Source organism: Physcomitrium patens, chromosome 8 (assembly GCF_059467195.1).
Source record: "Physcomitrium patens ecotype Gransden chromosome 8, ASM5946719v1, whole genome shotgun sequence".
Taxonomy (NCBI): Eukaryota; Viridiplantae; Streptophyta; class Bryopsida; order Funariales; family Funariaceae; genus Physcomitrium; species Physcomitrium patens.
The window spans coordinates 3,960,834-3,986,663 of record NC_143417.1 but is presented as its reverse complement, the minus strand read 5'-3'; the positions used below and the strand labels follow the sequence as shown (position 1 = coordinate 3,986,663).

The window sequence follows — 25,830 nt, the reverse complement described above, 5'->3', positions numbered from 1 at the left end:
TATTATTATTATTTTGTTTTCATTCATCAACAAAATATAAATAGAAGATATATGGCTGGATCACAGAAGAAAGGGGGGGGGATTAAAAAAATAAACAGAAAAAGCCAAGATTGTGTGGGTCGGTGTGTGGAGTAAGACATTAATAGCTTTTATAAAAAGGGTTTGGCTGGGCTTTGATGGTTGTAATTACTGTCCACAAGTGGGTCACTTGATTTCCCACTGACAGTTAACAATACTCATTGTTGGTTGGTTGCATCTTGCAGGGTCAATATAAACCAATTATGCAAAAAAGTAAAAAGAGGATTATGTGATGGGTTGACCCTTTGCATTCTGTGATCCCACTTCCTCCATTCATGTTCCCAGCATTAAGTAGAACCCACCTTTTCCTTTTTCCACCTCGTTCACCTTTTATCTATGTATATACATATTTTTCCGGAATTGGGCCCAAAATTCCAACCAGATCAACACAATCCACTCTGCTGGGACGAGTTTTTTTTCCCCCAGTCGACATAACCAGCTATGGCAACAACAATAAAAATAACACACTATTCCAAGCAACAACAACAACAACAATAACAGCACCCACAAATGCCATAAAAAACGGGGGAAGACGGATGACCCACCACAAGGCCCACATGAACGGAGGAAAGCATCGATCTTACACACCGAGTACAGCGTGGCCTGCCCCGTCAGCGACTCTCTCCCCTCCGCCAGTGACGTGAAGGTTGGTGTGCCACGTCAGCAAGACCCACCTCACGACCGGAGTATATCTAGGAAAAGGGCAGCCTGGCTTCCCCTCTTCAGATTTGAGTCGCAACCCATCTGGATTCCCACCGAACCCGCGCAAAGGAGGATCAGTCCTACAGACAGCCACTCCGTCGTGGGTCATCCCCTACCCGCTCTCGGTGCTACCCACCCGCTCCCCCCACCCACCTCCCTCCCTCCCTCCGCACATTAAGCAGTCTTTCTCGCTGTGGGCTCATGTGCTGCCCCTTCTTCGCAGTGAGTAAGTGCACTCTATTGTAGTAGCAGTAGTAGAAGAAGGCCCAAATGCTTCTCCTGATTGTTGCTCAGTCTGGATTTAGTTTGCGTTATTCCACCTCGGAGTTAGCAAATGGTACTGTTGGCTGGCTGGCTGGCTGGCTTTGAGCCGTTGTAGAGGACGGACGTGAGTAGTTGGAGCGTGTTGTGCTAGCTGTGGTGTGCAGAGAGGTTGAATTCGTGGCAGCGAACGAGGTTGTCGGATGATGATTTTGCGGTGGTGAAACGCGTGCGCTGGTCGCTGTTATTCGTGATTCAAGTTGGCGGCGTTCATCGAGGTGTGTTTGGGTTCTGACTCAAGCTGGGTTGGGTGCAGTTTTGGATATGGGTTGGGTTTTTAGCCGGAGATGGGCAGGGTGTTGAAGGTCGAAGTATTTGGAGAAGTGCAGTTTTTGGAGTGTTGTTGAGGGGTTCTTTCGTGGGTCACCGGGTGATTCAGCTAGAATTTATTTTGTAGGGAAAGAGTCATTCTCCGTTTCCGGTCTTGTGGAGACATACCTTGATTGTTGATTTAATTGAGCTGTTTGGCAGCTTCTTGACTTTGATTATGATTCCCAGGGTATCAGACCTTGCAACCTTTGCGAGACCCTTTTCAAAGAGGTTGCTAACTTGAGAGGGTGTAGGTAACTACTGATGGAACGTAAATTGTGCCTGCTTGAAATCAATCGAGTCGATACTGACTTGGTTTTGTTTTGTTTTGTTTTTCCTTTCCTTTCCTTTAATTAGTCTTTGTTGCGCTCCTCATGTGCAGTCCACAGCAATGGAGGTGAAGCCCATGAGTCCTGGTTCTAACTTCACTACATATAGCCTGCCGACCTCGCCTACCGCCAAGAACGTGGGTGTCCAGGGCATAGATGCTCTCGTACACCAAACTTACAATCTTCCTCGTCCAAAAACCGCCTCGAGCAGCAGCTTATTTCGGTTCCTGCTCTGCTCTCGACCGTGCTTCCAACATTACGTGGACGTCGATATTGGCCATGACGATGCAACTGTTGACTTCGATGAGGAGTCCAATGGTCGAGTCCATTACTTGGACAGCGGCTGCAGCCACGAACAGTGGCAACAGCGAATGGAGCTCCAGGCTGTGATGCGCCACTTGGAGGTCCGGTGGCAGCTCTTTGACGAAGCGCTCTCCAGATTCCGAGACTTGGAGGCAATGCTTGCCATCTGCGCGGACAGAGTTCGGTGGAGACATCACACGGCGACTGGCGTCAAGGATGCGCACGTAGCCGAGGATCTCAACAGTCTGATCTCTAGGAAGCTCTCGATGGAGGTGAGCATCAACAGGATTACGCAGCTGTTGCCCACGGGGGAATTGGGTGCCACTTTCGATCGGGATGGATACGGGAGGGAGACCCAGACGAAGGGCAGTTCTCGGGTGGAAGCAGCGATGGGTTTGTATCAAGAATGCAGGGACGATTTCGGCAGTGACAAACTGAGAACCGCAAGGCTCTGCGTACTTGAAGAGGATTCCTACACTCTTTGTAATCAAAGGGTATGATCACAGGACTTGTTTTCCTCCATTTATTGTGGATTGTCCATGGGTTTCCACTCGCAGTAGCAACAGTCATGTAGTTTTATTCGTGCAGAATTTCATCTATTTGGATGTACATTGCTAAGTTCTTTGCATAAATTTTATGAGTGCCACCACGTGTTACCTGTGAGTGCAAATTGCTAGTTCTATGCTTTTTTAACGGAAAGATACTGATTTGGGTGGATCTCCATCATGTGCAGGGTGAGGTGGTAGAAGTGGGCAATCAATTGGTGATTTGGGAGCAGTATAACGCTACATGGTACATTCGCGGATGTATAAGCTACCCTGCGAATACCAAATTGAATTACGCGTGAAGCATGGGAAGCTGCATCAGCCAGCTACTCTCAACTCTAGATCTTTCGAATGATTACAGTAGTTGGGTCTGTTGAAGTTGACAATTCAGTATTTGGCAAAGCCACTTTTGCCGCACATTTGTATTATGGAATTTGATCTTTCAGTTGGTGGTTGATGTAGGTTTCATAGTGTAATCTTTGATTAAGGTGACCCAAGGCTATCAATTAGCAGTGTCACTTCTCACTTAAGCTGTCAAATTACACCCTCTTTGAGGTGTATTGAATTTATTACGGTAGGCGGAGACGGAAGGTGACTGTGAGTGGTCCTTCCGAGTGACGAAGCAGAAAGTTCCTTCACTGGATCCTTTCTTGCAGCCGAGATGCTGTGTAATGGTTTGTAGAGCATCACTGTACAAAGTGATGGAAAAGTATGGCTCCATCATACGAGTATGTTAGAAGTTAGTACCCTGGAAACGGAGTACCAAGTCTTTTGTACATTATTGCAACAAGATTGACTCTTCAAAGTTGGAGTAAACTGGAACGTAGGGATATTTGCACCCTTGTACGTGAAGTTTGTTGTGTGTGTTGGTGCTGAGCTTTTTTTACTTTGTTTTCCCTTTAAAGTACACATTTGAGGTACGCTTCATTTGTCCCCAAGTCATACTGAATATCTGAATCTATGCCACTCAACGTGATATAGTTCAACGTCTCTTTCTCTTACGTACAGACGCCACTAACCGTAAGAATGCCATTTCCAGTGATTCACTGAGTGAAATACTTCTCTTCTGAAAGCATTACTTTGTCGCCATTACACACGAAGTCTGGCGCCTGTTGGAGCCAACTCACCCTCCATGTTGTCACAATCACTTGTGGCATCGGAATTTGTCTTCCTGAATGGGAATTCATCGCAGATTGTCAACAAATGCCAAAAGGAGGTTGGAAGCATCAGCTGCTAAATGTTGTACATGAGACTGGCAGTTCAACTACTGCGATTGGGAATCCCAGCTGGATGGATACGTCACGATTGGAAGGATGCAGCAGTATCTCTGGTACCCGGCAAAGCGTGGGCAGTTTCGTTTTAGCAAGTCTGATTATGGGGCCTCAGTTTGGATATACCGTTGCTTAGATTAGTTTGGCAAAAAGCTGTTCAGGTGGGTGGCAGGGTTGAAATATACTTGTTAACAGATAACATGGTCAAGAATGGTAGTGCTCTATAAAATCTCCCTCATGACACATGTTCCCAATATGTTGTCACCATGTTTCCAGTTGTACAGGCGAACTGCTGTGCAACAAAGTGTTTGGAAAAAAATGCACTTGGTTGCTGTTGCTGTGAAGTGCACTGGAATGCTTCAATGGCAATCCACTCTTTGAATTCGTCTTGTATGTTGTTTGTTTATAGTACGCTATCACTTTAATATCTATATATATATATATATATATATATAAGTATTCCTAGTAATATTAACATTACTATTACCTTCAATCAACTGTTGTTGTAGGTTTGTCTTTGCTATTTATTTTTTATGTATGTGGTTTACTTCTCAGTTCTTTTGCATTCATTTAACTGAAGTGATTGAATTTTTTGAAATTCAACTCTTGTTTCTATTTTTATCTTTATTTCCTTTTGACTGATCTCTTATACACAAGTTTCCCTTATTTTCATCAAATCAACTCAAACGACCAACCAAGCGAATATTTTTTTTCATTAATTTCAAATACTAAATAAATACCTTCTCAACAAAAAGAATAGAACCATATTAGTAAGGTTTCTATGGATCTATTTTGAATACTGTGATTGTTTAGACTTTTTAATACGTGGTTAAAAACTTGATTGGAAGTGCAACAGTAACATTTACGTACTTGTTTTGAATAAATAAATGAAAAATGATAAAAGAAAAGTAAATAATAGAAAAGAAAAGCTAAATTGTTTGGTGGGAACACAAACAGGTTGTTTTGCAAAAATGTATCCTATCTATTCTTCTTCTAATTAATGTATTTTTTTATTTAATTTCCTGGCACCTTACCACTGCATGAAGTATGACTAAGTTCAAAGACTTCAGAAATTAAGTGAATTGATGCAAGCTTAAAAAAAAAAGAAGCATACTATACTGGGTAAACATTTATGTTGTTCAGGATTGTTATAAAAGTTTTGGAAAGATAGATATAGTATTATAACTAATATATATATATATATATATATATATATGTATATTTTTTTAAAAAATTGTTGTTCCTAGAGAGAGTTGGCAATTGGGTAACACAAAGTCAGCACTTTGTCTTCAAGAGGTAAACCCTGACACTACTCAACAAACCTGCCCTGTGTATTGCCACCGCCAAACGTCTGAGAGCGGCGGCCGCGGCCGCGGCCGACAGCGTCGGAAGACGAGCGGCAGAAGGCGGCGAGCGGCGGCAGGTGCACCGCCAGCCAGCCTCGTCTTGCTCCAAGCGGTCGGTCGGTATCGTCACGGTTCAAGGTGGTGAGGAGACGGTGAAGGGGTTCTCGACACTGCCGACGATCGCAGCCAAGTCGTGCCAGAAACCCTCTAGCCTCCGCGGCATTACGGTCCTAGTTTCGGTAAGCTATTTTCTTGCGATTGATGTTCAGTAACTTTTGAAGAAGAATCTGGAGTCGGTATGAAGTGCATATGTTGCGGTTTTCTTTTTCCGGAAAGTTTTTGTTCCTTGGGACCGATGTTTGGGGTTTCACAAAATTGGTATTGCGGTGCGGCCGACATAGCCGAGTGAGGCCCGAGCCTCGCTATCGTTTTGATAGGGTCCTTCGACGATGTGTAACATGCCGGCAGATCGCGGTTCATGAGCCATTGGTTCTCGGAGTTGCGGTCAGTTAGGGTGTTCGTTTGGTCATGATTTTTTTCGAGTGCAAGGGCTAGTTTGACAGACAGAGGGTCGAGGTCGAAATTGGAAACAACGTTTGGTACCGGCTGTTGAATTGTGTGTGTGAGGCCTTTTTTTTTTTGCACGACCAGGTTGGCGTATGCGGAATGCCCGGCATTGGAAGACGTAGGAGGTGATAGCTGGTAGGTAATCTTGGAGTCTGACGAAGTTTCGTGGCGTGCTTGACTCAGGAAGGGATGATTGAACAGGAGGGAGACGCTGCAGGAAGAGATTTTTCTGGTAAGTGCAGTCGTCTGCCTTGTACATTGTGATTGTTTTTTTTGCTTAGGTTTTGAGTGTTCTACGAGCTTGGGTACAAGCGTTCTTGTTGTTTTTATTATCTTCGATTGCCGAGTTTTAGTGCTGGAAACATTTGAGCCGAGTTTGCACGGGAATGCAGTGGTGGCGTGGAGAGGGACGCATACTGAGGGCGGAGAAGGGAAGGACTTAAGAGGTGATATGGCGCTAGCGAAAAGAGGAACCACTCGTAGGATACAACAGCGAGGGAATTGGTCAGAAGAGAGCATGAAGGAGGCAATTAAGGAGGTGAAGAAGGGAACGGCTTCCATAGGCAAGATTGGGGAGAAGTACGGAATACCGGAGTCCTCAATCCGGGATTGGTTGACGGGGAAAACATCTTCCAAGAAGAAAGGTCCACGCACCGTTCTCACGAAGGAGGAGGAGGATTCAATGGTAGATTGGTGCCTTGACATGCAAAGAAATGGACACGCGATTACTTTCTACATGCTCCGAAGGAAGGTCGCAGATGTGTGCCAGGGTAGAGAAACCCCTTTCAGAAATGGAGTACCTGGAAAAAGCTGGATGGACTGGTTTCGCAAGCGTCACCCTACTGTCATGATCGAGGCTGCTCATGCTTTGAAGGGCAAGAAGAGGAATGATACACCGAGAGCAATCTTAGGTAACGTGTTTCTTTCGTGGAAACACGCTCATATACTCTCTGACCACAATGATTTGCTCTGCATCTGTTATGCATTCGTTTGTTACGGCATTGTGACTACGAGGCTTAGGTTGAAGTTTGCGTTTTCTCTATTCAAGTTTTTTAAAAGTTCCTCCCGAATATCGCATGTAATTCGACAAGATGTGAGAGTTTCCTTTTGAATGCATTGACAAGATATCCCTTATTTTTAAGATAAATAATTCCTGATCGCAGCAAACAGGTCTTTGACCTGTTGATAGAGTGTACAGTTCTCTTTCATTTCTGTTATTCATGTGCCACTGGAACAGTCAAATACTATTTTTGAGTTATTTGGTGTCTACATAGTTGAATGCGTCTATGTAGAGTACAGTCGTGTGATAAGAAATGCTTTGTGTTGGGATCATGAATGGAACTCTATTTGGTCTTTGCTTTTTGCTTTTTGTGTATAGTAGAAGTTTATGACCCTCGGGATTTTATTTTTTGGAGAACTTTTGGTGTATCTTCTTAGTATTGTGTCACCCTAGCTACGATTTCGCCTTAATCCGATTAGATGGTCTAAGTTACCAAAGAAAAGGTCTGACGGAATAAACAGATGGCTTGATTGCAAGGGAAGAAGAAGATGCAGTGAACAGAGATTTGTTTGGGGCTGCAGGTAGCGAATCATCACCAATGGACTCCAATGATCCACGTGACATCATGTTGCAGGTTCGTTTTCACCTTCCAGACGGTTGGAGGTGGCCTTCCCACTCCTCAGTTTCCCTGGACAATGAGAATCTGCATTTTGTCCTAAGAAATTTAGTACTGATGTCGTGAAATCATCAGTTGCAAGTACGTATGGTAAACTGAATTCTGTGCGTGCTTGAATAGTTGATGCAGCAGGAACCTCACATGGATGGTCAGCTTCAGGCCCAGCTTCCTAACCAGATACAGAATCAGATTCAAACATCCATGTCGGCTCAGATGCAAGGTCATCTTTCTGCCCAAATCTCGTCACAGCTTCCAAACCAGCTTACTGCTCAGCTCCCGCCTTCAAGGCCAATGGAAACGGTTAACCAGGAGGAGAGTACACCTGGCTATGAGCCGTGGAAAGGTGATAACTTGATTCTTTTTCCTACAAACCCGAGGGAAAAATTCTTGCTCAGCAACAAAGCAGGCTTTGTAGTGTTCCATAGTCGAGTATATTTAAGGGGATGCTTACAATTAATGCAGCTTTTACCCAAGTATTTTGGTTATAAGCAGTGTTTGTTGGCTTTCAAATATTTAAAGCGAGGTTTGAGTTTACTTATCTTTGTGTGGTATAATCTGAAGCTTTAGTTCTCATTTTGTGGATTGATTACATAAATTTTAACAGGTCAGGATGGCGGTGATCATGATAACGAACGTGATGAACCTGGTGATGGAAGGTTTGACAGTGAAGACAGTGGTAGCTTTCCCTCCAGCAATTCCCATCCAGGTGGCAGGTACACAGTGGTCTCACTATGCCCAATCTTCTGCGGAACCTTCTGCTATAATCGAATTACATGAATTAAAATTGAAAAACAGATAACTTTTATACGTTACTGTCAAAGAAGAGATTTTTTTGTACTGATCATGCCGACCGGGTTTAGTGAATACTGGGAACAGATGTTCACACAGTGTTATTGTTTTCATGTTCGCGAATAGAAAGTATAGTGTTCAAGACAATGAGCGAGCTTATTTTGTTTTATTTTAAAAAAATGCTGGTTTTACAAGTGCGTATTTTTGCCAATATGTATTATGTTTGGTTGTCATGGAGTATTTGGTATCTAAATGCTTGTGTTATCTTGTCGTACAGAAGATGGATCGAGTTTTTGGAGGGTATGGCTGGATTGGAACGGACTATCAGGGAAAGTGAAGATCGAAAGGATCGTCGGCTTGAACGTCAGCTTGAAGCAAATGAACGTATTGCTGCCAATTTGATTGGAGCGCTTGGTCAGGTTTCCGAGTGTCTACGAATCATAGCCGCCAGAGGAATTGGTGGTGCAGATATGGGGCAAGCTGTAAGTGCTCTTGGAAACCTGGGAGAACTGAGTGCCGAGCTAAGTGCCGGGTTGGGTGGTAGCATAGGGGATCAGCAGCCCTAATGTGCATGAATTGTGGGGCTGCGTAATCAACTGGAATAATGAGCGAAGTGCAGATAAACTGAAATTGCAGACAAGTTTCTTTTAACTGAGGCAAGTCCCTAGCTACTAGGCAGGCAAGCACAGTTTTCCCTATCCAAAGTCCCCAGACGGTAGATGGGGAATAGGCTGCGTAGCCTGAGGTGGTATGTGTAGCAAATACTGGAAGTGCTCTGGTTATTCGTGTCAACACCATGGTGACAGGCTCTTTGTGGCGGCATCAACACTTGGAGGTTGATGCCTTTTGCCACCAAGATTGCAGGAGTAAAGTACAGACGATCAGCATGACGGGTGGATTTTGCTGCAGAAGGTAAAAGGCTGTCTCCTGTTCTGGTTCAGTTGGAACTATTCGCTTGGCACACCACGAGGATCGTGAGGATAGTACCTTCTGGTGGATTCTGATATATGTACGATATGGAATACCTCTTAAGTGCTCAGCCGTGTGGGGGTCGTTATGGTATCATTATAGGCATCGTTTTGGATTTTTCAGGTATGTAAATTGTCCAGTGGAAAGTTTAAGATTCAACTAATAGATTTCAAGCTGGGTGCACTTGTTTTTGATCCACCAAGAGAGTATCTATATTTTAGATGAACAACTTTCTTGAGACTCGGTGTCTTCATGCTGCAACGCTATATAATGCTTCTCTTCTCCTATTTTATTCGGGAAGTAAAGAGTATCTAGGCATTTCTCCACAATGATTCCTCCCAATTGTATCTGTGAAAGAATTAGCTGGTCAGGAAGTCTACTGACTATTTTGAAATTGTAACCTATTGCACTTCCCTTGTTCCTTCGTCAATAGTCGATGCCTGTGTTGCTTCTATCTTGGAGGGTACATTGAATATGATGATCTTGCCGTATGCACTCGAGAGGATTTACTTGGACCCTATCACGGGCGCAATATCTATCAAGCAGATCCTTGAAAATACTCCACATTGGTTTCAGCTGCCTCGAATGGTTTCAGACCAGCGTTGCTGAAGCATACAATGTATTCACGTAGCCCCCTAAGAAAGAAACAATTCCTCACAAATGAATATCCATATACACAGGCAGTAACTCTTACAAACTATGTTTTTAATTTTTTTTTACTACACATGACATGACAACCAAACCTCATGGCAATGGTTTCATAGTTTTGAGTCATGCACAAATAATGTTCCACAAAGTTCAAATCTATCGTCATGTTCCCACAATCTTACTATCGAATACGGACAATGCCGACGGTGCATCAGGTTTGTGATGCTCTAATTTCCATGGATTCTACTTCAGAACACCATCCTGAAAACAACAGTTTCTACAACAAATAGTCAATACCAGGACTTGTATTAGTATAATGAATCAGAGGCTCAGCGTATGAATGACAAGGGCCAAACTCATTCAACACTCATAAAACATTTGAAGAAAGAGGGTTAAAACTCTGTCTGGTCACAAGTTCGGTCTTTTGTTTAGGCCTCCATGTTGTCCTGGCGCGAACAATTTCCAGCTTTCTGGAACCTTCGATGTATTGCAGGAGGTGTAGGAACTGGCAATTCGGCGCCGGATTACTACTGCCTCCGAGAGTAGTGCCATTTCGGTCGACACGGGGCGTGCCGTTGTTACCATATTGATCCACGCCGGTGTCGAAGATGCCGTCCCGCAGCGATGGTTCTTCTTTTTGCAGTGGTAACTTGGAGCTGGTTAGAGACTCGAAGATGGTTTTGAAGTGGCAATCTCGCCTGTACTCCACTGTTAGGCTTTTCAAGTCATTTGTCTCCATGTGTTCCTCTGGAACACTCTACAATTACCCTTCCCCCCACCCCAGAGAAGAAATCTTGAGCAAGCACCAACTGGAGTCACGGAAACAGAACAAATTCGTGACTGGGCACGGTTTTCAAAGCACCGTCCCTCACGATTCTATATGCTTTGCAAATGAGTCAGCGAATAAGCGTGTAGCAGTTGAGAAATTGGTGGCACTTTCTGAGAGGCCAAGTTTGTAGAATGTGGTTAAGACACAGAAGTTAACGTTTTGACGCATTACAAGGTGATTCCATAGCACTAACGGTAATCTAGTTAAGTAAAATATACCACATAGAAGCGAGTATCAACTGTTGTTGGTGGATCATACCTGAAGAACCCAACTAATGTACTTGTGATTGCTCACATGTTGATTGCTGTCCAGATCCTTTCTGGAAGTCTGGGAAACATCACCGAAATCGGTTACCCCTGACCCAACTCCTCTTCCACTTCAGCAGGCCTCTTGCAAAGTCGGCGTGTTGTAGAGTGCATCATGCACCAAGTGCTGCACACAAAACCAGTCGGTCAACCGGTTCATGAATATTACATTTGTTCCCCGTCAGTTGATATATCGTCGGAGTACAACAGTTACTATACCTGTTCATCTCAAGATCCTACCTTACAATAAGTGAATTAGATTGGCCAGATGCAGCAATGCTTGCACATTTGTGCGTGCCTCCGGGATCACCCGGTGACTCTGGGAAATCTTACAACCGCGCAAGTAATCCCGCAGGCATTACAATTAAGCTTAGTTACCATTTGGGAAACTGCTCAACTTCCACATGCGTTTTCGCCACGGCCCAGATGAGTACCAGATGGTTCGTGGCCCTTGTGGCTCCGATTCCTCCGAACATGTCCCCTGCAATGCCTTCTAAAATGATTTGGCACAAAACGACCTCCTGCCAACACATAACGTGCAGTCCTGGATGGGCAGGTCAGTTATAGAACATGTAACATTTATATGTATATTCACAGCGCAATCTACTTTGCGATTGCGTCTTTTAGACAGACATCACTACCCACCAACATGCGGAACACATAACTCTTAGAAAAGGTGAATCTGAATGTATGACTCTGGCGATACTCAGTACACAACAACCTTCTTCAAGCTGAAGATTCATAGAGTGCTCGTCCCACAGCTCACTTGAAAAAATCTGAAGATTGTGGAAATGGAGACCTCCTTGTCTGCACCCGCTTCATACACACGGATCGGAAACTTCTGTCTGTAGTGCTTGCGATATTTGTCCACAAATTCTCCAAGACGCAATTCGTGGTGTAGCTCCGGCACTACCTGCTTCACATCCGCTGAGCTGAAATCATTCTCTGAACTGCTTAGCGAAGACGGATCCTCCTCATCAGCGTGATCAGCTGGGTGGTTTGAGGTCGTGCCGACGTTGGTGATTTGTGCTTTCGAGCTCGGTGTGCGATGATTCAAGATGGCTCCGACCTCAACAATGTGAACCCATCTTAAATTTCTCCTCATAGACAAGTTCGGAATTGATAATTTCCTCCTCAAGGGCACCAAGACAGGTCCATAGAGACTGGCCAACACTGGACTAGACGACTGCCGTAACTGCGGCGCTCTCGTAAGATTTCCCATAGTCAGCAGGTGATCCATGAGAGAAATATTCGAAATCTGCAAGATGGTAATTCAGAGATGGCGGTATGAAAAGTTGCAGTGTCAGTAAGACAATTGCGATCATGCAAGAGCTTTAGTCTGAACACACTGAATGATCCAGTTTTATACCTTAATATTATAGACGACTGATCAGTCCACTGGAGGAGCCATTACGGCCTGCGCCGTAATACATGAAGATTGCATGGATGTTACGGAGGGTCGATTGTGGTATTAATTCGAAACAGCGATCCTTGTTCAACAAACTTGACTGCACTGGATAATCCCGTCTGTATGAATTAACAAAAGTTTTGAAAAAGTGCATCATTGACACATGTTTAAAACATGCCAAGTGTCAACCGGATGCATTATTGTTTTCAATTACAGACGGCTTTTGCAGGGTGTACTTTCCCAACATCTGCAAATTAATATTTGGGATTAAGGAGAAATTTGCTACATTACATCATTTTGTCAACTAAACCACCTACGGATGGCATCTATACCACATTTTCAGTCTTTCGATTACTGTGGTGTTGAGCAGGTCCAATGACCACTATATTTTCCACCACTCAATCTGCTATCAAAAATTTATAATAAGTAAAGCTAATGCCATCGAGGCAGTACTGGAGACAATCCAGCATCTACATCTGGGGTCTCGTTTGAACGACGTACAGTTCACCATCCTTGATCACACCTTCAATATCCTGTGCGGACCCTAGTAATTTCTCAATATCGTATCCTGCCTGTGCTATCTTCGTCAAAATGGTCTTCTGAAAAGCCTCGTCTACAATCAAGCGGTCAGTGGAATAGTCCACCACTCTTTCTTCCTCGAAGTCCATAGGTACACTGCAACAATTCAAAACACAAGTTTAAGCTCACATAATCCGAGTGATAGAATCCACGTACACAACTGTTTACCAGCATCAACTATCAAATTCGAAGCAACCAGGTGCATTCAACATTAGACTTTTCCTGAACAAGGAATACATTCTACTCTAATTCTGCTCTCAAAATATAGATTTTCATGTTACGAGTGACCAGAAGAAAAAACTTCTTCAAAGGTAACCTTGCACTGATATTAAGTAACACTTGAAAAACAATTGACTTCTTCATTTTGAATGATAGACAATCAAAAGTTACTTGGAGCAACACACACCTGTCATAAAGACCGGCGCCAGCATATCCCTCCAAGTCCTCTCCGTTCGAGTCGGATCTGAAAATAATTGATGGGTTGATGAACAAGCCTATCCGCTTGCTAGGATAACCCAGAACCTGGCAAAACACGGACAAATTAATCGAAGAGGACAACGTCGAAGCAACAGGAACAAGAACAAGAGACCACATTATCAAACCATAATCTGACAAGGTTAAGGACAAACCTTGGGATTCTTAATATCTGACTTTTTGGCTACAAAGCTGAGGGCACGACCCGAGTATGCTCCAACAAGAGTTTCACCAAGACCCTTCACAATCTGCATATAATTCGAGGGTCAGTTATGAGGATGAGCACAGCGCCAGACGTTTATGATCCATGCATTGTGTATATACGCCCTAAATTAAATTATGTCTACACGTTTTTCTCCATAAATATGTCATGCTTACCTCTGCATAAATCTCTGTCTCGTCTTCAGTGGATGGATTGACGGTATGAATAACGAAGGCATAATCAGCTTGGATGATCTCTTGAACCAACACTGCCATGCACAAGTCGCTATGATCTATCTTGGCTTTGCGAGTACTGAAATACGCTCTTTCGTTCCATTTTGAAGCCCACACCTGAAATCAAAATTTAAAATTGAAATATAATGATTTTAGTGCTGCATCCTTCTATACTTATAAGGTACGAGAGTTAAGTATTTTCAGAATAAAAAAAACTATGATCTAATTCATATCCGCATCACCAAAGCATCACACTTCCCAACGTTAGAACAGTACGACATAAATTTTGTTAAAGATTTCGTTTGCTACATTACTCGTTATTAGACCGTTACTGCTGTTGATAGATTTAGCGCTATCACTATTGAATACCGTGTCTCACTTCATACTGATACAACTATTCGGAGAGTAGATGAGCAAACATACCCTCTTGATAGCAGTCCAAGCTTGCATCCATCTCTCCTCGCTTTCATCTCCAGGCCATGGCATACCTGAACCTTTCAAAGTTGTTTTCAACTCCTCAACCTGAACACAGTTCAATGTGTGGTTACAGGCCATCTGAAACTTCGCTTAGGAGCATCTCCCCTAACAATATTGTTCATGTTTGCGGAAATTGAGGACGTGAGATACGCTAGATTAAGAACATCAAAACTATATTTCTGGCTCGGTTTTTTTTGTCAGAATGATCAGAGCTTACCAATGCTGGAGGCGCTTTAAGGTTCAAGACAGTTTCTCGAGCATCCTTCAACTTACTGAAATCACCATCAGCCAGCTGCTTACTGAGGGATGCAATCTCAGTAGCCACATCCTGAACAAGAAAAAATGTGCTTATTGAATAAAAGATTACAGAACTTAGCACCAGAACTGAATACAAAAACAACAAATTACTCTACTGTAGTGTATATTGACACGAAAAACTAGCCTTCCAATGGGTGACGTCATTAGTTCGCTCGACAACCAATTTTTGAAGTATATTGTATATATATTATGCCATCATTACAATGCACGCATCCTAACCTTGTTGATACTCTCTGCTAAAACCTTCTCGAAAACTCCAAATGGCAATGCTGCCGAAGTAGGGAGGCGAACCCATGAAGGCAATTTTCCCCTCAAATTGGCTATATTACGGGATTTAGCGCCGACCTGAACAACAGAATAAATAAACAAAAATGTCCGACACGAACTCTTAAACACTAAAGCAGAGGCCTGGTTCTCTAAAATGTACACGAGATTATGATTACTTCCTACATTTTATGTCTTTCATTTTATTAGAAAGAAAGTCAAAAAAATGACAAGCCACAAACATTTCTTAAGAACTGTTGAGTTGATTTTAAGTCTGAGCAATTAATTCCGGAAGATGTGAGCATATTCCAAGAAAACTTTGTGACGAATGAGGCATGCTACAAGAGAAATTTGTTTTCATACCATATCTGGAGTGAACTCATCGGCTGATATAGCATATTTCCCAACAAATTTCTTCTTTTTCAAAACAATCTTTGGAGGAGGTGCCTGGCTATCGTCTACTGCAATCGCACTAGCTACCTCCGCTGCCCCGATTTCACTGCAAGAAAAGAACAGCGTTCATATTGGCATCGGAGCTCAATTTCATACGAGGTCAGATGTGTCACTGCATGATGGCACAGACATTTGAAGGGACCTGTAAACACAAAATACATCTAGCGGGAGAAACGGCACAAGACAAACCCAGAAATTCCTACCTGTATGATAGGTCAGCATTGGCAGAAATCTGAACAGAAATTGCCTTCTTGTCCTTCTTTCGTAATTCACCAAGAACGTTCGGATCAAAGCATGTTGCGAAGCAGATCTGAGATTACAAACCAACAGTAGCGTGAAACATATCACGATGTTGACGGTAAGCAAAAGACGAAGAAAAAGAAAAATACGATACTGACTTTTAGCTCCTGAACTGGATTCTGTTCTTGGTGGACGAGTATGGCATGGACAAAGACTGTCAAGTTTCAGATCGGCAACAAACCTTGCCATTACGAGCCCGTACAGAGACATGAGAAAGGACGTCAGGCATATCCGGGGTTAACACAGCCACAGCGCCATCAGGAATCTCTTCCTCTCCCTTCACACGCCCTGACACCAAAATTGTGGGGCGATCGTATACCTTGTCTTGCACATGCTCTAATTCATCAACAACTTCAATGAAGCCCTTCACGTCGACCGGGCTTATCACCTGCCAACTTTAGACACGCAGGACAAATCTCAGACTCTAGCGCACAAGTAGTTGGAGTAAGTAATATGATAATTTCGTCAATCAGGAATTAATGAGAATTTAAGTGACTGCCAACCTGCCCATATGTGCCTCCTTTCGTATAATTGGGTCAAGCCTGTTTAATAGTTGAGATAGCGATGCTGCCGAGCCTGATCGGATCATTTCTTCGGTAAAGATGTTTACCTACGTCAGACGAAATTTTTGGAAATGCTTTCAATACTAAGCTAAAAAATAGTTTGAGTTTTCTTTGGAACAATGGAGAACTCCTCTGAGCATAGAAATAAATACTGAATCACAGATCTTGAAACTGAGGGAATCGTAGAAAACATCCAACATCGTGAGGATGAGTTCGAAGACTCACAGCCCACTCTTCTACTCCAAGCAACGCTCCAAGATATTCCGCAGTTGGCTGGAGAATTTTTTGATAATATTCCGCTTTGTCTTGCAATGCAAGTCGTGTACGATCAAGCACAGCCTTTGTTCTCAAAGCCCAATTGTGGCTTCTATTATTGATAATGTCGATAACGTGGTACCAATCCTGAACAAATAATTCAGAAAAAGAATATTACAAATGTGACAAGAAATTTGGGCTGATAGTAATGCCTTTCATGGTGGATAAAAACACAGTTCCAATGATTCGTAAAAACATCCAGCATACCTTCAAACAGTACACGAGCTCCTCGTTGTTATTGCTTGATAAAGCCAGGTTTTCAACCACCATACTGATAACAAGTGCTAGGTCCTGCAAGTTTTACAAGGAAAGGTTGCATTTAGAGTACGCACTAAACTGGACTGAATTTTACACTACTACGACGGAAAAATCAGAATGGTATAGCTTGCAAAGAATAATTTATCTAAATATGAAATAAAATCTGCAGGTAAAGAATAAATCATTTAGGCGCACAAACACGTACCGCTGGTCCTGAACTAGAAAAACCCTCCAGACCACGCTCGATAGCTGTGCGTACAGTTGAGTCCAAGGCCAAGTCCAGAAAGATAATGTCTCGTAGGCGGTCATGGGGTTTCAAAAGAGTTGGCCGCAATTCCCTTCGCGCTTCCAACAATCCCTGTACCACGTATCTTGTGAATTAAGAAAAACTTCCACAATAATAATAAAGATATTTATGTGCCGGTCATGGACTACATAAAACATCAGAACATAATGAAAATTCGAAAAATTAATCATATGGTACTGAATCTATTGATAGACACTATATGACTGCGGTTTCAGGTCAAATGCGTACACAATCGTCTTTTAAAGTGCACGAATCAAAAGTTATTAACGAATTCGTAGAAAGACGCATTCATATCCGCAACCATAGAATCTGAGGGGTGTAAAATTGAATACCTCAAGTAGCGGTAAAACATTCTTGTCTTCAACGTGCTCCAAGACGAACGCTAGAAGTTGCTGCATTTAGTAACCGCATCAACCAGTAAGACGGATGGTACTCTTGAACAACATCAGAGGCATTACAGACTCCAATACCGAGCAGACGACGCTATCTGGCTGAATGTACTGTCAGACTAAGTTTCTCTATAACATATAGGTTATTCCTACAAATACTTCAAAAATTAATGATATTTACTGAGCTACAGAGTGAGGCTTCAAACTTAAAATCTTATTTCTACTTCTACGGACATGAGCGGGTGAACAAGCGAGGTAGACCTGCATCAAAGTCGTAAGAAATACTTCTCATCTGTTTGATCAGACATACACAATTTTCATAATTGCACTAGACCTACTAGTAATAAACCTTGATTCAATAGAAGATTAACCTGATATTAACTTACAGGTAAAGCCCCAGACAAGCCACTTATCGGATGTATTTTGACATCACCCATGAAGCCGCTTCCCTACAACAAACAACAAGATTGAAACTTGAGACTTCATATCTAATACAGTTTTCAGGCACTCAGTTTTTCAGCATCGCAGTCGCAGCTACGCATCTCGTATGCCAAATATTATGTTAAAAATAAGTTCCAGTTTTACACACGTAATATGGATATTAATCAAGAGTTCTCTGGGGCCGCAATAATATCACATTCTCCGTCTGATAAATACACTCATATTAAATTAAAACTGTCATACAAAGTTCAACGAATACACACATAATTTCAAATTTGACTTTGTGTAGCAACGAGGACCAACCTGTGCAGTGTAACCCATGCAGGCTTGGACAGCAGATTCCAAATCAGCACCAGAGTGAACAGCCTGCCAAGCGTCAGGTAATAGTAAGATGTAGGACCTTCCAGCTAGGGTGCAGAAATTCCATACTATCATCACTTCAATCTATTGTGCTCTACGATATTAATTGGCAACTCCCGAGGGATTGAAGTCTTGGAGAATTCTCTGTAATAGACTCATGGAATAAACAGAACACAAGAAGCTGGGTATTGATATAAACCTTCAAAGTCCTCAAATAGTTTGTGAGATCTCTGATAAGTCCTTCCTTTTGATCATGTCTAAAACTGGGCTCTGAACCAATGTGACGATCGTAGCTGCGCATGCGTTCTTTAGTAACACCATTGTCGTTCAACGTTTTCCAATAGACTTCCATCTTGAAATCGCTCTTGATATAGTCCAGCAGCGCCTGTGTGAACAATTGTTAACAACACCCTCGTGTATACAGACGAGTAGACAAGTTTATTCTCCGACTTCACTACGGCAAAATTGAAAGTTAACCATTCAGTTACTGTTCATTAGACTTAATGTAGCATTTAAGCCTGAAACACTACCGGTGTCCTAAAACAAACTGCGGGCCCTGACCGTGCCCAAATAAACAAGGGTGTCTCATGATTAACTTTAAATACATTATGAATATTGAACAGCAATGACTATGCCAGCTACAGAAATAGTACGCTTGCTGCTGACAATTGGCTGCTGCCAGGGTATGAGAAATAACCTGGCAAATCACGACATCATCTGGACTAGTGTTGTTGTGAAGCTTCTGATGCCACTCTTCCATCATGCCTCCAGCACAATCGTTATTGCGCTGCATGTTAATACCAATGCAGGAAAAAGTCATTTTACTTAACAAAAACGTACCGCTCAAGTAGCTATGAATAATACTGTTTTACTCCCGCTAAACAAGAACTACGATTCCATGAGCGACACGGACTTAAAATCAAGGTTACGTTCGTTTGGTTTGAAATTGTATTCTCAACTTGAAATAGGATTGCTCTAGTACCAAATAATCAGCAAAGCCTGATTCAATTCTAATCCACATCCAAATATGTTATCTTACTCTTTATAAACGTAGTTGAGTTCGAACCAAATGACCCACCTGAACGACGAGGATTTCATCTCGAATACGTTGCCCCACATCACCTTCTCCTCCACGACCTACAGTACTCATTATGAGACGAATCATCTCTCTATTCTCGGGTTGTTCGGAAAACATTTGTTGCAGCAGGTTGGTAAGTCTATCTTGAGCTGCACTAATTTCTCTGCTTGGAACCAACACAATGCCCACGTCATTCTTCATAAATATCGTGTGCTCAGCCCAATCAACAAAAATTCAGGTACCACAATATTAAAAGCAACTGAAGGTTCAATCTATGTTTTTTTAGGTTCAGGAACGTCAAGTGTTACGATGATAGACGCCTTCAGCTGAAGAAAGCTGACTAGTATTAAGAGGCTGTGTATTCAATATGTCGAACACATGGATCGGCCAAAATAATTCTATTATTTCCTTCCACCTGCACCCATTATGCAGTGGAAACACATGAATATTCAGACAAGGGAAGAGTTCATGTGACTGACCTTGGCTTCACGTTGTAGTTCTTGTTCCACGTTAACTGTCTAGTGGCCATGTACCGCAACCAGACTAAAATCCCAGCCTGGGCAAGCTCTCCTTCATCCTTCGCCCGCTCCGTCAAACCAGTGGCAATGTTGTATCTGCGTACCATCACATAAAATGAAAGGAATATGATTACCAATGTATTTTGTGTGTGATAAGTATGGTCGCCTTAATTTCTATTCTGTGCTGCATCAGTATCACGGAACTCAACAAGTTTTTTACTGCAGAAGGATGAGGCAGTAGAGAAAATTGAGCACCTGTGCATGAGGGAGCGTTCAGCTTCACTCTCTTGACTAGCAATATCTTCCAGAAACTCCTTAGCAGTCCCTTTCCCGTCTCCAACAGCCTGAACGGCTTACAAAAATAAGGTTTTACGATATAGTTGCAGATACCGAAATTCCAGGACAAGGACAAGATTACTTCACAAACATGAACATTACTGACGGTATGAGAGAGAATAGGACTGATGACTTACGGACCTTGAATGCCGCTTTCTCCTTCGGTAGGACAGAAACATAGTAGTCCGAACCATTGTCCTTGTACCAGTTGCCCCCGCTATGCATTACGAATGGTATACCAATAAATTGGTTATCCCCAAGGTTGATTACAATACCCTGTAACATTATCCAAACGCGTCACACATACATGAATAACTGATGTAGAAGGAACTCAAAAGCAGACGAGGCACCTTCTTGAACGACATCGAAGGGATAACACAAGTGACAGGATAATATCAAATCGAAGGAATACCTGGAGGGAATCATCTCCGGCAAAGTTCTTAACAAACAAAGTATCAACTGTTCCTTCCTGAAGGGTAGATTCAGCGGGTGTAACAGTTTCCGGAGGGAGCTGCATCAACAGACAGTCTTTTTATTTATTAAATTAACCCAATCCTTTGTCTGCCAAGACAACCCTCTCCAATTTGACCATGTAAGTTAACATGAAAGTTGAACTGTATGAAGCTATCTAAAATTCTCTCGATGATCAAAATGTTTTATGATTCCATCACCGTAAGTGACAGATCTTCAATTTAAGTAAATACTGTAGAAATAGGGCTTTCTCAAAGACATGGATCCTCGTACGTCCAATACTGTAAATCCAGTTCGTGCCATTGACAGTTAAGTGCTTCGGTCAATAAGTTTAATACCAAGGTGAGAGATTCAGAGAAAATAAATCACAAATAAATTCTCTTATATATGATAGTTCACAGAAAACACATTAACATACCGCCCATTCTCTCGCATGGTCCTTTGAAACTGCCCATCGCATAACCAAAGGCTCCTTGAAGTTTGTACCAATATGAATATTAACTTTTCCTTCAGCCTTAATCACCAATACCTGGGTTCACAAAACATGCAACATTAGTGAACACAACGTCTCCAGCATCTGATGGCATGAGACTGAATTGAACAGCAAGATTCCATTTCGAATCTTACCAAAAGTTCATCATGTCCAACTCTGAAGAATTTCTTCGAAACAACCTCGTTACCCTCAACAGATTCCAATTGTTGAGCAGCTTTCTGCAAAGGAGAACGTTCTTTAGGAGGAGCGGGTGTATTTGACCCTGCTCTGGCGCCCGCAGTGAATTTGTTGAAAAGGTCGTCAGTGCTCCACTTCTTCCTTGTTATTCTAGACACACTCCTCCCCTTCGAATTATTTGATGACTTACTGCCTCCATTGTTGTCAGACTTCGAAGCACCATTACCGCTTGACTTTTGGCCGGTGTCACCACCTTGTAGCCTTAACTTAATTTTATCGATGGAAGTTCCTAGAGCAACCTCCCTCTGAAGCTCTTTGCGTGCTTCTTCATACTCAGCCTAGCACGCAAAATCAAGTCGGTCAACCACATGTCGTTCTTTCTAAGGAAATTTTTAAATTCCAAAAGGCCAGTCAGTTTTCATCATTCCTTGCACGGAGAGCTGGCTACAACTAACTTCGTCCAGTCAGTATGATTTCGACCATCCCAGAGTGACCCTTTGCATGGGGATACTCCAGATTCATAGAAGGTTTCAATGATGAATATACCCTGGTGGTAAATGCATACCTTCTCCTGTTCAGGGGAATAATTTTGTCTTCCCATTCGTTCCCAACGCAGATAAGATTGGATTCCGACAAGTTCCTCGGGAACATGGATCCCTGAGAGGTCCACATTCGATTGTGGAATATCAACTCGGAAATTCCCGCCGTTCAACTTGTACCTACAAAAGAAGCCGGCGGTACATACGATCAGAGCCAGAAACTCACAAAGTAGTATCTCCTAGATGGCCTAGTGGTCAAAAGTAGAGCATTGGTGCTATATATTGCTATCGCAAGTATCTTATAACTGGAATTTAAGGGCATTAAGAATCCAAGAGCACTAAAAGCTTGACGAAGCAGTAGGCAGTGATGTACCAAGCTAAGATGCAAGACTAAGTATCGACGAAACGCTCCAGAGAATTACGACCACAACAGCAGGAACAGACTAGCAGCTGGCAGATCAAAATAAAAAAAACGCTTAACCTAAAACTAGTGTCGCTCGTCTTTATCTTAACCCTCTGCGAACGATATACAATTAGCGATCTCCTAACTAACATCTCCATCAGGTTTTCTCCCACGTATACGTACGCAGAGGACTCAATCGAACACATGGTTAACCCACAAATCAACTCCACGGTAAGATAGATGATGAACTCACCAGTGATTCCTGTTCTTGTCGACCAATAGAAATTCTACGCTGTTAAGGCTAAAATCTGTAAAATCGATTGTGACTGATGCAGTGTCCCCAGCCTGTGACAGCATTACATGAGAAAACAACCACGTTACCATCACACTGGCGCATACTTCTACATTTATAGAAAAATGAAAGCACAACAAAAGAGCCAATTAGAGCACCCTCAAAACTGTAGTGAGACATTCACAAAATCGATAGCTGTCGTATTCAGTAAGTCCCATGAATACCTACAGTCTCAAGTACTACCATACATCCCTTCTAAGATAAGTAATTCATCAAATTCATCTTACCTTTTGAAACGGAGACTGCACTGCACCGTGATTTTCATAACTTCCTTCAGGTCGGTTGGTCGGAATAATCCAAGCACTGTAAATCAAATATTCCATTAGTAACACTGGCCATCTTTTCTGATATCCTTCACTGTTGACCGTGGACACAGGCTTCTAATTGTTTGGTGTTTGTTTCTGAATGCATCATGTACAGAATACCTCACGACGCCGAGGATAAACTAAACGTGAAGTGAAACTTTTACTGCTTTAATGTCTATTTACTGGGAGCCAATGAGTTCTACTCATCATAGACACAACTAGATAATGAAAGATATGATAGTACTTTTTTCCAGGTTGCAATGCGCCCCAGTGGAGTAGCAATGAATCAACGCGACAGTTGAATACTTCAAATTGTAATGATGCAGGTTTGCCAAGTGCTGCACCAGTAGCTTTGACCTGAAAAGAAAGATCATATCCGTTAACAAGAACAGAAACATACACGTGTGAACCAAGATATACACTATCAAAAATGACTGTTTGTGCATAGAAGCTCAAACTAAGGAACATGCTGCTCACTTGTATGAGAACTAAAATTATAACTTCCTCGAAGATGTAAGGGGCACTGCTGAATAACGCACGAAATCGAAGTTCGAAAGCAAATACTTCAACGTCCAACATTACGGATATGTACAGTGGACACACCTTTAGATTGATGCCATCATCAAGTGAAAACTCCTTCGTAAACTGGAATAAGACAAGACGAATTAAGGATTCAACAAATGCAGGATCAATTCAAAGCTCCACGTAGCGAGTTTACTAAGATTAAGAGCTGACACGTACAGCACTACGTAACGACTTTCTCGAAGTCCTGATACCAAGAGTTCAGGATGAAAGGAAGCCCTGAATCGCCAATAATTACCGATTTAATACTGACCATGATATTAACGACGAAGAAGAGAAAAAAAGAAGAAATAAGAAGGGTGAATGAGGTACAATTGAGCGCAAATCTAAGACCGTATGCTGGCCTTCAAATTGGGATCGTATTCAGAACGAAGCTATCCCCAGCAATGTCAGCAATTCCTCACATGCTCCAAATCTAATACGCTCCAAATACTTCGGGATGCCTTCGCTAGTACGTTGTGATATAATGTTGTTCATGCCTGTTGATCATATGAAGCTTAAACTCACAAGTCATTGTTAAGCGTCAAAAGTCTCACCTCTGCTACATCGGTGGCAGTAGCAATTACAGCCCTGGGCGAGATCACTGCAGCTCTCTTGGTTCTTCGGGTGCTCTCATTCAAATTTGGTATCATCAACTGAGAGGTCCGCGCGATGGAGCTACATTGAAGGCTGCTCTTCAAAAGACGGGAATTGAAGCTGGACAGAGCGGAGGCGGCGGGGCAGTTGCACAGTGAAACTTCAACCGAGCAAGTGCTACCTCGTCTGCCTGTTTCCTGACAACGGAGACCGGCAACGGCGGCACATGACACAGAATGTGCCTTCAACAGAACTCCGTGTCTCTGCATTGTTGAATTGCTTCAATGCGAGCGTCAAATGCACAGCATAAGAATGGCACAACAGCGCTTGGCTAGCAAAGTGATCTGCAGAAATGTATGCTCTCACTCCCAACAGCATCCAAGAGGAACTCTTTGACAACCTGCAATGATATGGGTGATCCTGGTGTAAGTAATCGCCTTAAGCAATCAAGGTATTTCACCTTAAGAACAAGTTTATTTGAGCTGCTAGTGTCTGGAATTACACGCAGGAATTAGTAAGAACTGAAATTAGGATTCCAAGAGCATCTAGGGACAAGTCAATAGAAGTGCAGTGGAAACAATAGAACAAAAAAACACAGAAAAACCAAATACGGATTTCTTCACGATGAGCTGCATCACGTGATGAAACAGCATTGGCCAGAATGCGACAATCCAGAAAAGGATCTAATAATGGAATTCGGCACAAGACAAACAAAACACACTGAAAATGCATTGTGAAGAGGATAGTGACGACTTTCCGGACTCCTCGTCCGAACTAGAACACTCTTCTAGTTCCATTGCACAACAAATAAGAGTCCATTGAGGCCGAGGTAATGAATCTGGGCAAGCCAGAGACTCAAAAAAACTTAATTGGTACGTACGGCGGGATAGAATCCTGCTACCCTCACAAATCATTCAAGTTCCAGCGAAACCATGCAAAGCCCAAACGAGGCAAAACAAGCTCCAAGAACGCAGAAATCACCAAACCATCCGGCAATGAGCCACGCATCCACGACTACACTAATTCATCGCGAGGAAACACAAGCACAATCACGCCACAATGAACAACCAACTCTACTTCGTGCAGCGGGGGTCACCTCACTACGCCAGCCTCGCTTCTAGCTTCAACACCGCAATGCAGGTCTGGAATCAGGGTCCGAGCAGAGAGCGTCCAAAAGGCGCAGAGGAGTGCACCGAAATATCCTACAACTCAACGAACACTTCGCATATCAGAACCGCACAATCCAGGCTCCAGGCCGCACACCAATCGATGGGGATTCTTCCCGGCGTCCGATTACACCAGGAGCGAGGGAGGAAGCGGAGCCCAGGGAACCAAGGGATTCCAACCCGTGCGATATTTCCTACACGACGTGGCGGGTATCGCAAAATCGCTGACCCACGCACCCTTAACCTACGCTACAGATCGAGACCAATGCACACCATCGGGCGGGCGATTCCCTCACCGGCATGGCCTTGAAATTCCGGGGCCTGGCTTTGGAATCCAGCGCCCGCTTCACCTCATTTGTGGCCGTTGGTAGTGAAGCGTTGGAGTATCGGTCTGACGGTTCACAGGCTGCGGTCCAGCTTTTCGTCTCCTTTAGAGGTCCGGAGATATTATGGTGCCCAATACGATGGAGCCGATGATTGACCGCGGGACGGCGGTTTGGTTGGCA

At 43.0% G+C, this 25,830-nt stretch overlaps 4 protein-coding genes across 9 annotated transcripts; 2 read left to right on the top strand and 2 right to left on the bottom strand.

Annotated features, from left to right (window-relative positions):
• Nucleotides 1–808: 808 nt before the first annotated feature.
• On the top strand, nt 809–3,439 carry LOC112286008 (uncharacterized). 3 transcript variants are annotated; one of them, XM_073535748.2, is made up of 5 exons: nt 809–1,006; nt 1,209–1,319; nt 1,600–1,664; nt 1,793–2,536; nt 2,776–3,439. In XM_073535748.2, the coding sequence occupies exons 4-5, from the start codon at nt 1,802–1,804 to the stop codon at nt 2,887–2,889; spliced, it is 849 nt and encodes a 282-aa protein (XP_073391849.1). In that variant the 5' UTR covers nt 809–1,006; nt 1,209–1,319; nt 1,600–1,664; nt 1,793–1,801; the 3' UTR covers nt 2,890–3,439. The 3 variants fall into 3 exon arrangements, with proteins under 3 accessions (XP_073391849.1, XP_073391847.1, XP_024383256.1); XM_073535746.2 differs by lacking the exon at nt 1,600–1,664; XM_024527488.3 differs by lacking the exon at nt 1,600–1,664 and having other exon boundaries at nt 994–1,319.
• A 1,758-nt stretch (nt 3,440–5,197) lies between these two features.
• Nucleotides 5,198–9,534, top strand: LOC112285934 (uncharacterized). Its single transcript, XM_024527338.3, has 7 exons — nt 5,198–5,443; nt 5,955–6,003; nt 6,164–6,682; nt 7,293–7,405; nt 7,568–7,790; nt 8,052–8,160; nt 8,514–9,534. The coding sequence occupies exons 2-7, from the start codon at nt 5,961–5,963 to the stop codon at nt 8,800–8,802; spliced, it is 1,296 nt and encodes a 431-aa protein (XP_024383106.1). The 5' UTR covers nt 5,198–5,443; nt 5,955–5,960; the 3' UTR covers nt 8,803–9,534.
• On the bottom strand, nt 9,149–12,273 carry LOC141045693 (uncharacterized). Of its 3 annotated transcripts, XM_090252365.1 has the most exons (4): nt 11,228–12,273; nt 10,941–11,114; nt 10,036–10,610; nt 9,149–9,840 (listed from the first exon to the last, which is right to left on the bottom strand). In XM_090252365.1, exon 1 carries the CDS (start codon nt 12,225–12,227, stop codon nt 11,727–11,729), a length of 501 nt encoding a protein of 166 aa, XP_090108491.1. In that variant the 5' UTR covers nt 12,228–12,273; the 3' UTR covers nt 9,149–9,840; nt 10,036–10,610; nt 10,941–11,114; nt 11,228–11,726. The 3 variants fall into 3 exon arrangements, with proteins under 3 accessions (XP_090108491.1, XP_073391845.1, XP_073391846.2); XM_073535744.2 differs by having other exon boundaries at nt 9,149–10,610; XM_073535745.2 differs by having other exon boundaries at nt 9,149–10,610; nt 11,366–12,273.
• A 355-nt stretch (nt 12,274–12,628) lies between these two features.
• Nucleotides 12,629–25,677, bottom strand: LOC112285932 (alpha-glucan water dikinase 1, chloroplastic). 2 transcript variants are annotated; one of them, XM_024527326.3, is made up of 33 exons: nt 25,255–25,677; nt 24,119–24,558; nt 23,604–23,645; nt 23,245–23,357; nt 22,923–22,998; nt 22,597–22,688; nt 21,967–22,120; nt 21,359–21,739; nt 21,150–21,260; nt 20,673–20,771; nt 20,402–20,536; nt 20,180–20,268; nt 19,886–20,020; nt 19,407–19,569; nt 19,026–19,115; nt 18,528–18,713; nt 18,272–18,334; nt 17,914–17,976; nt 17,471–17,530; nt 17,037–17,189; nt 16,781–16,864; nt 16,484–16,660; nt 16,199–16,305; nt 15,877–16,090; nt 15,599–15,705; nt 15,306–15,441; nt 14,898–15,023; nt 14,578–14,688; nt 14,307–14,405; nt 13,827–14,000; nt 13,604–13,696; nt 13,381–13,496; nt 12,629–13,070 (listed from the first exon to the last, which is right to left on the bottom strand). In XM_024527326.3, the coding sequence occupies exons 2-33, from the start codon at nt 24,425–24,427 to the stop codon at nt 12,866–12,868; spliced, it is 4,263 nt and encodes a 1,420-aa protein (XP_024383094.1). In that variant the 5' UTR covers nt 24,428–24,558; nt 25,255–25,677; the 3' UTR covers nt 12,629–12,865. The 2 variants fall into 2 exon arrangements, with proteins under 2 accessions (XP_024383094.1, XP_090108489.1); XM_090252363.1 differs by lacking the exon at nt 25,255–25,677 and adding an exon at nt 25,039–25,175.
• Between the last annotated feature and the right edge of the window lie 153 nt (nt 25,678–25,830).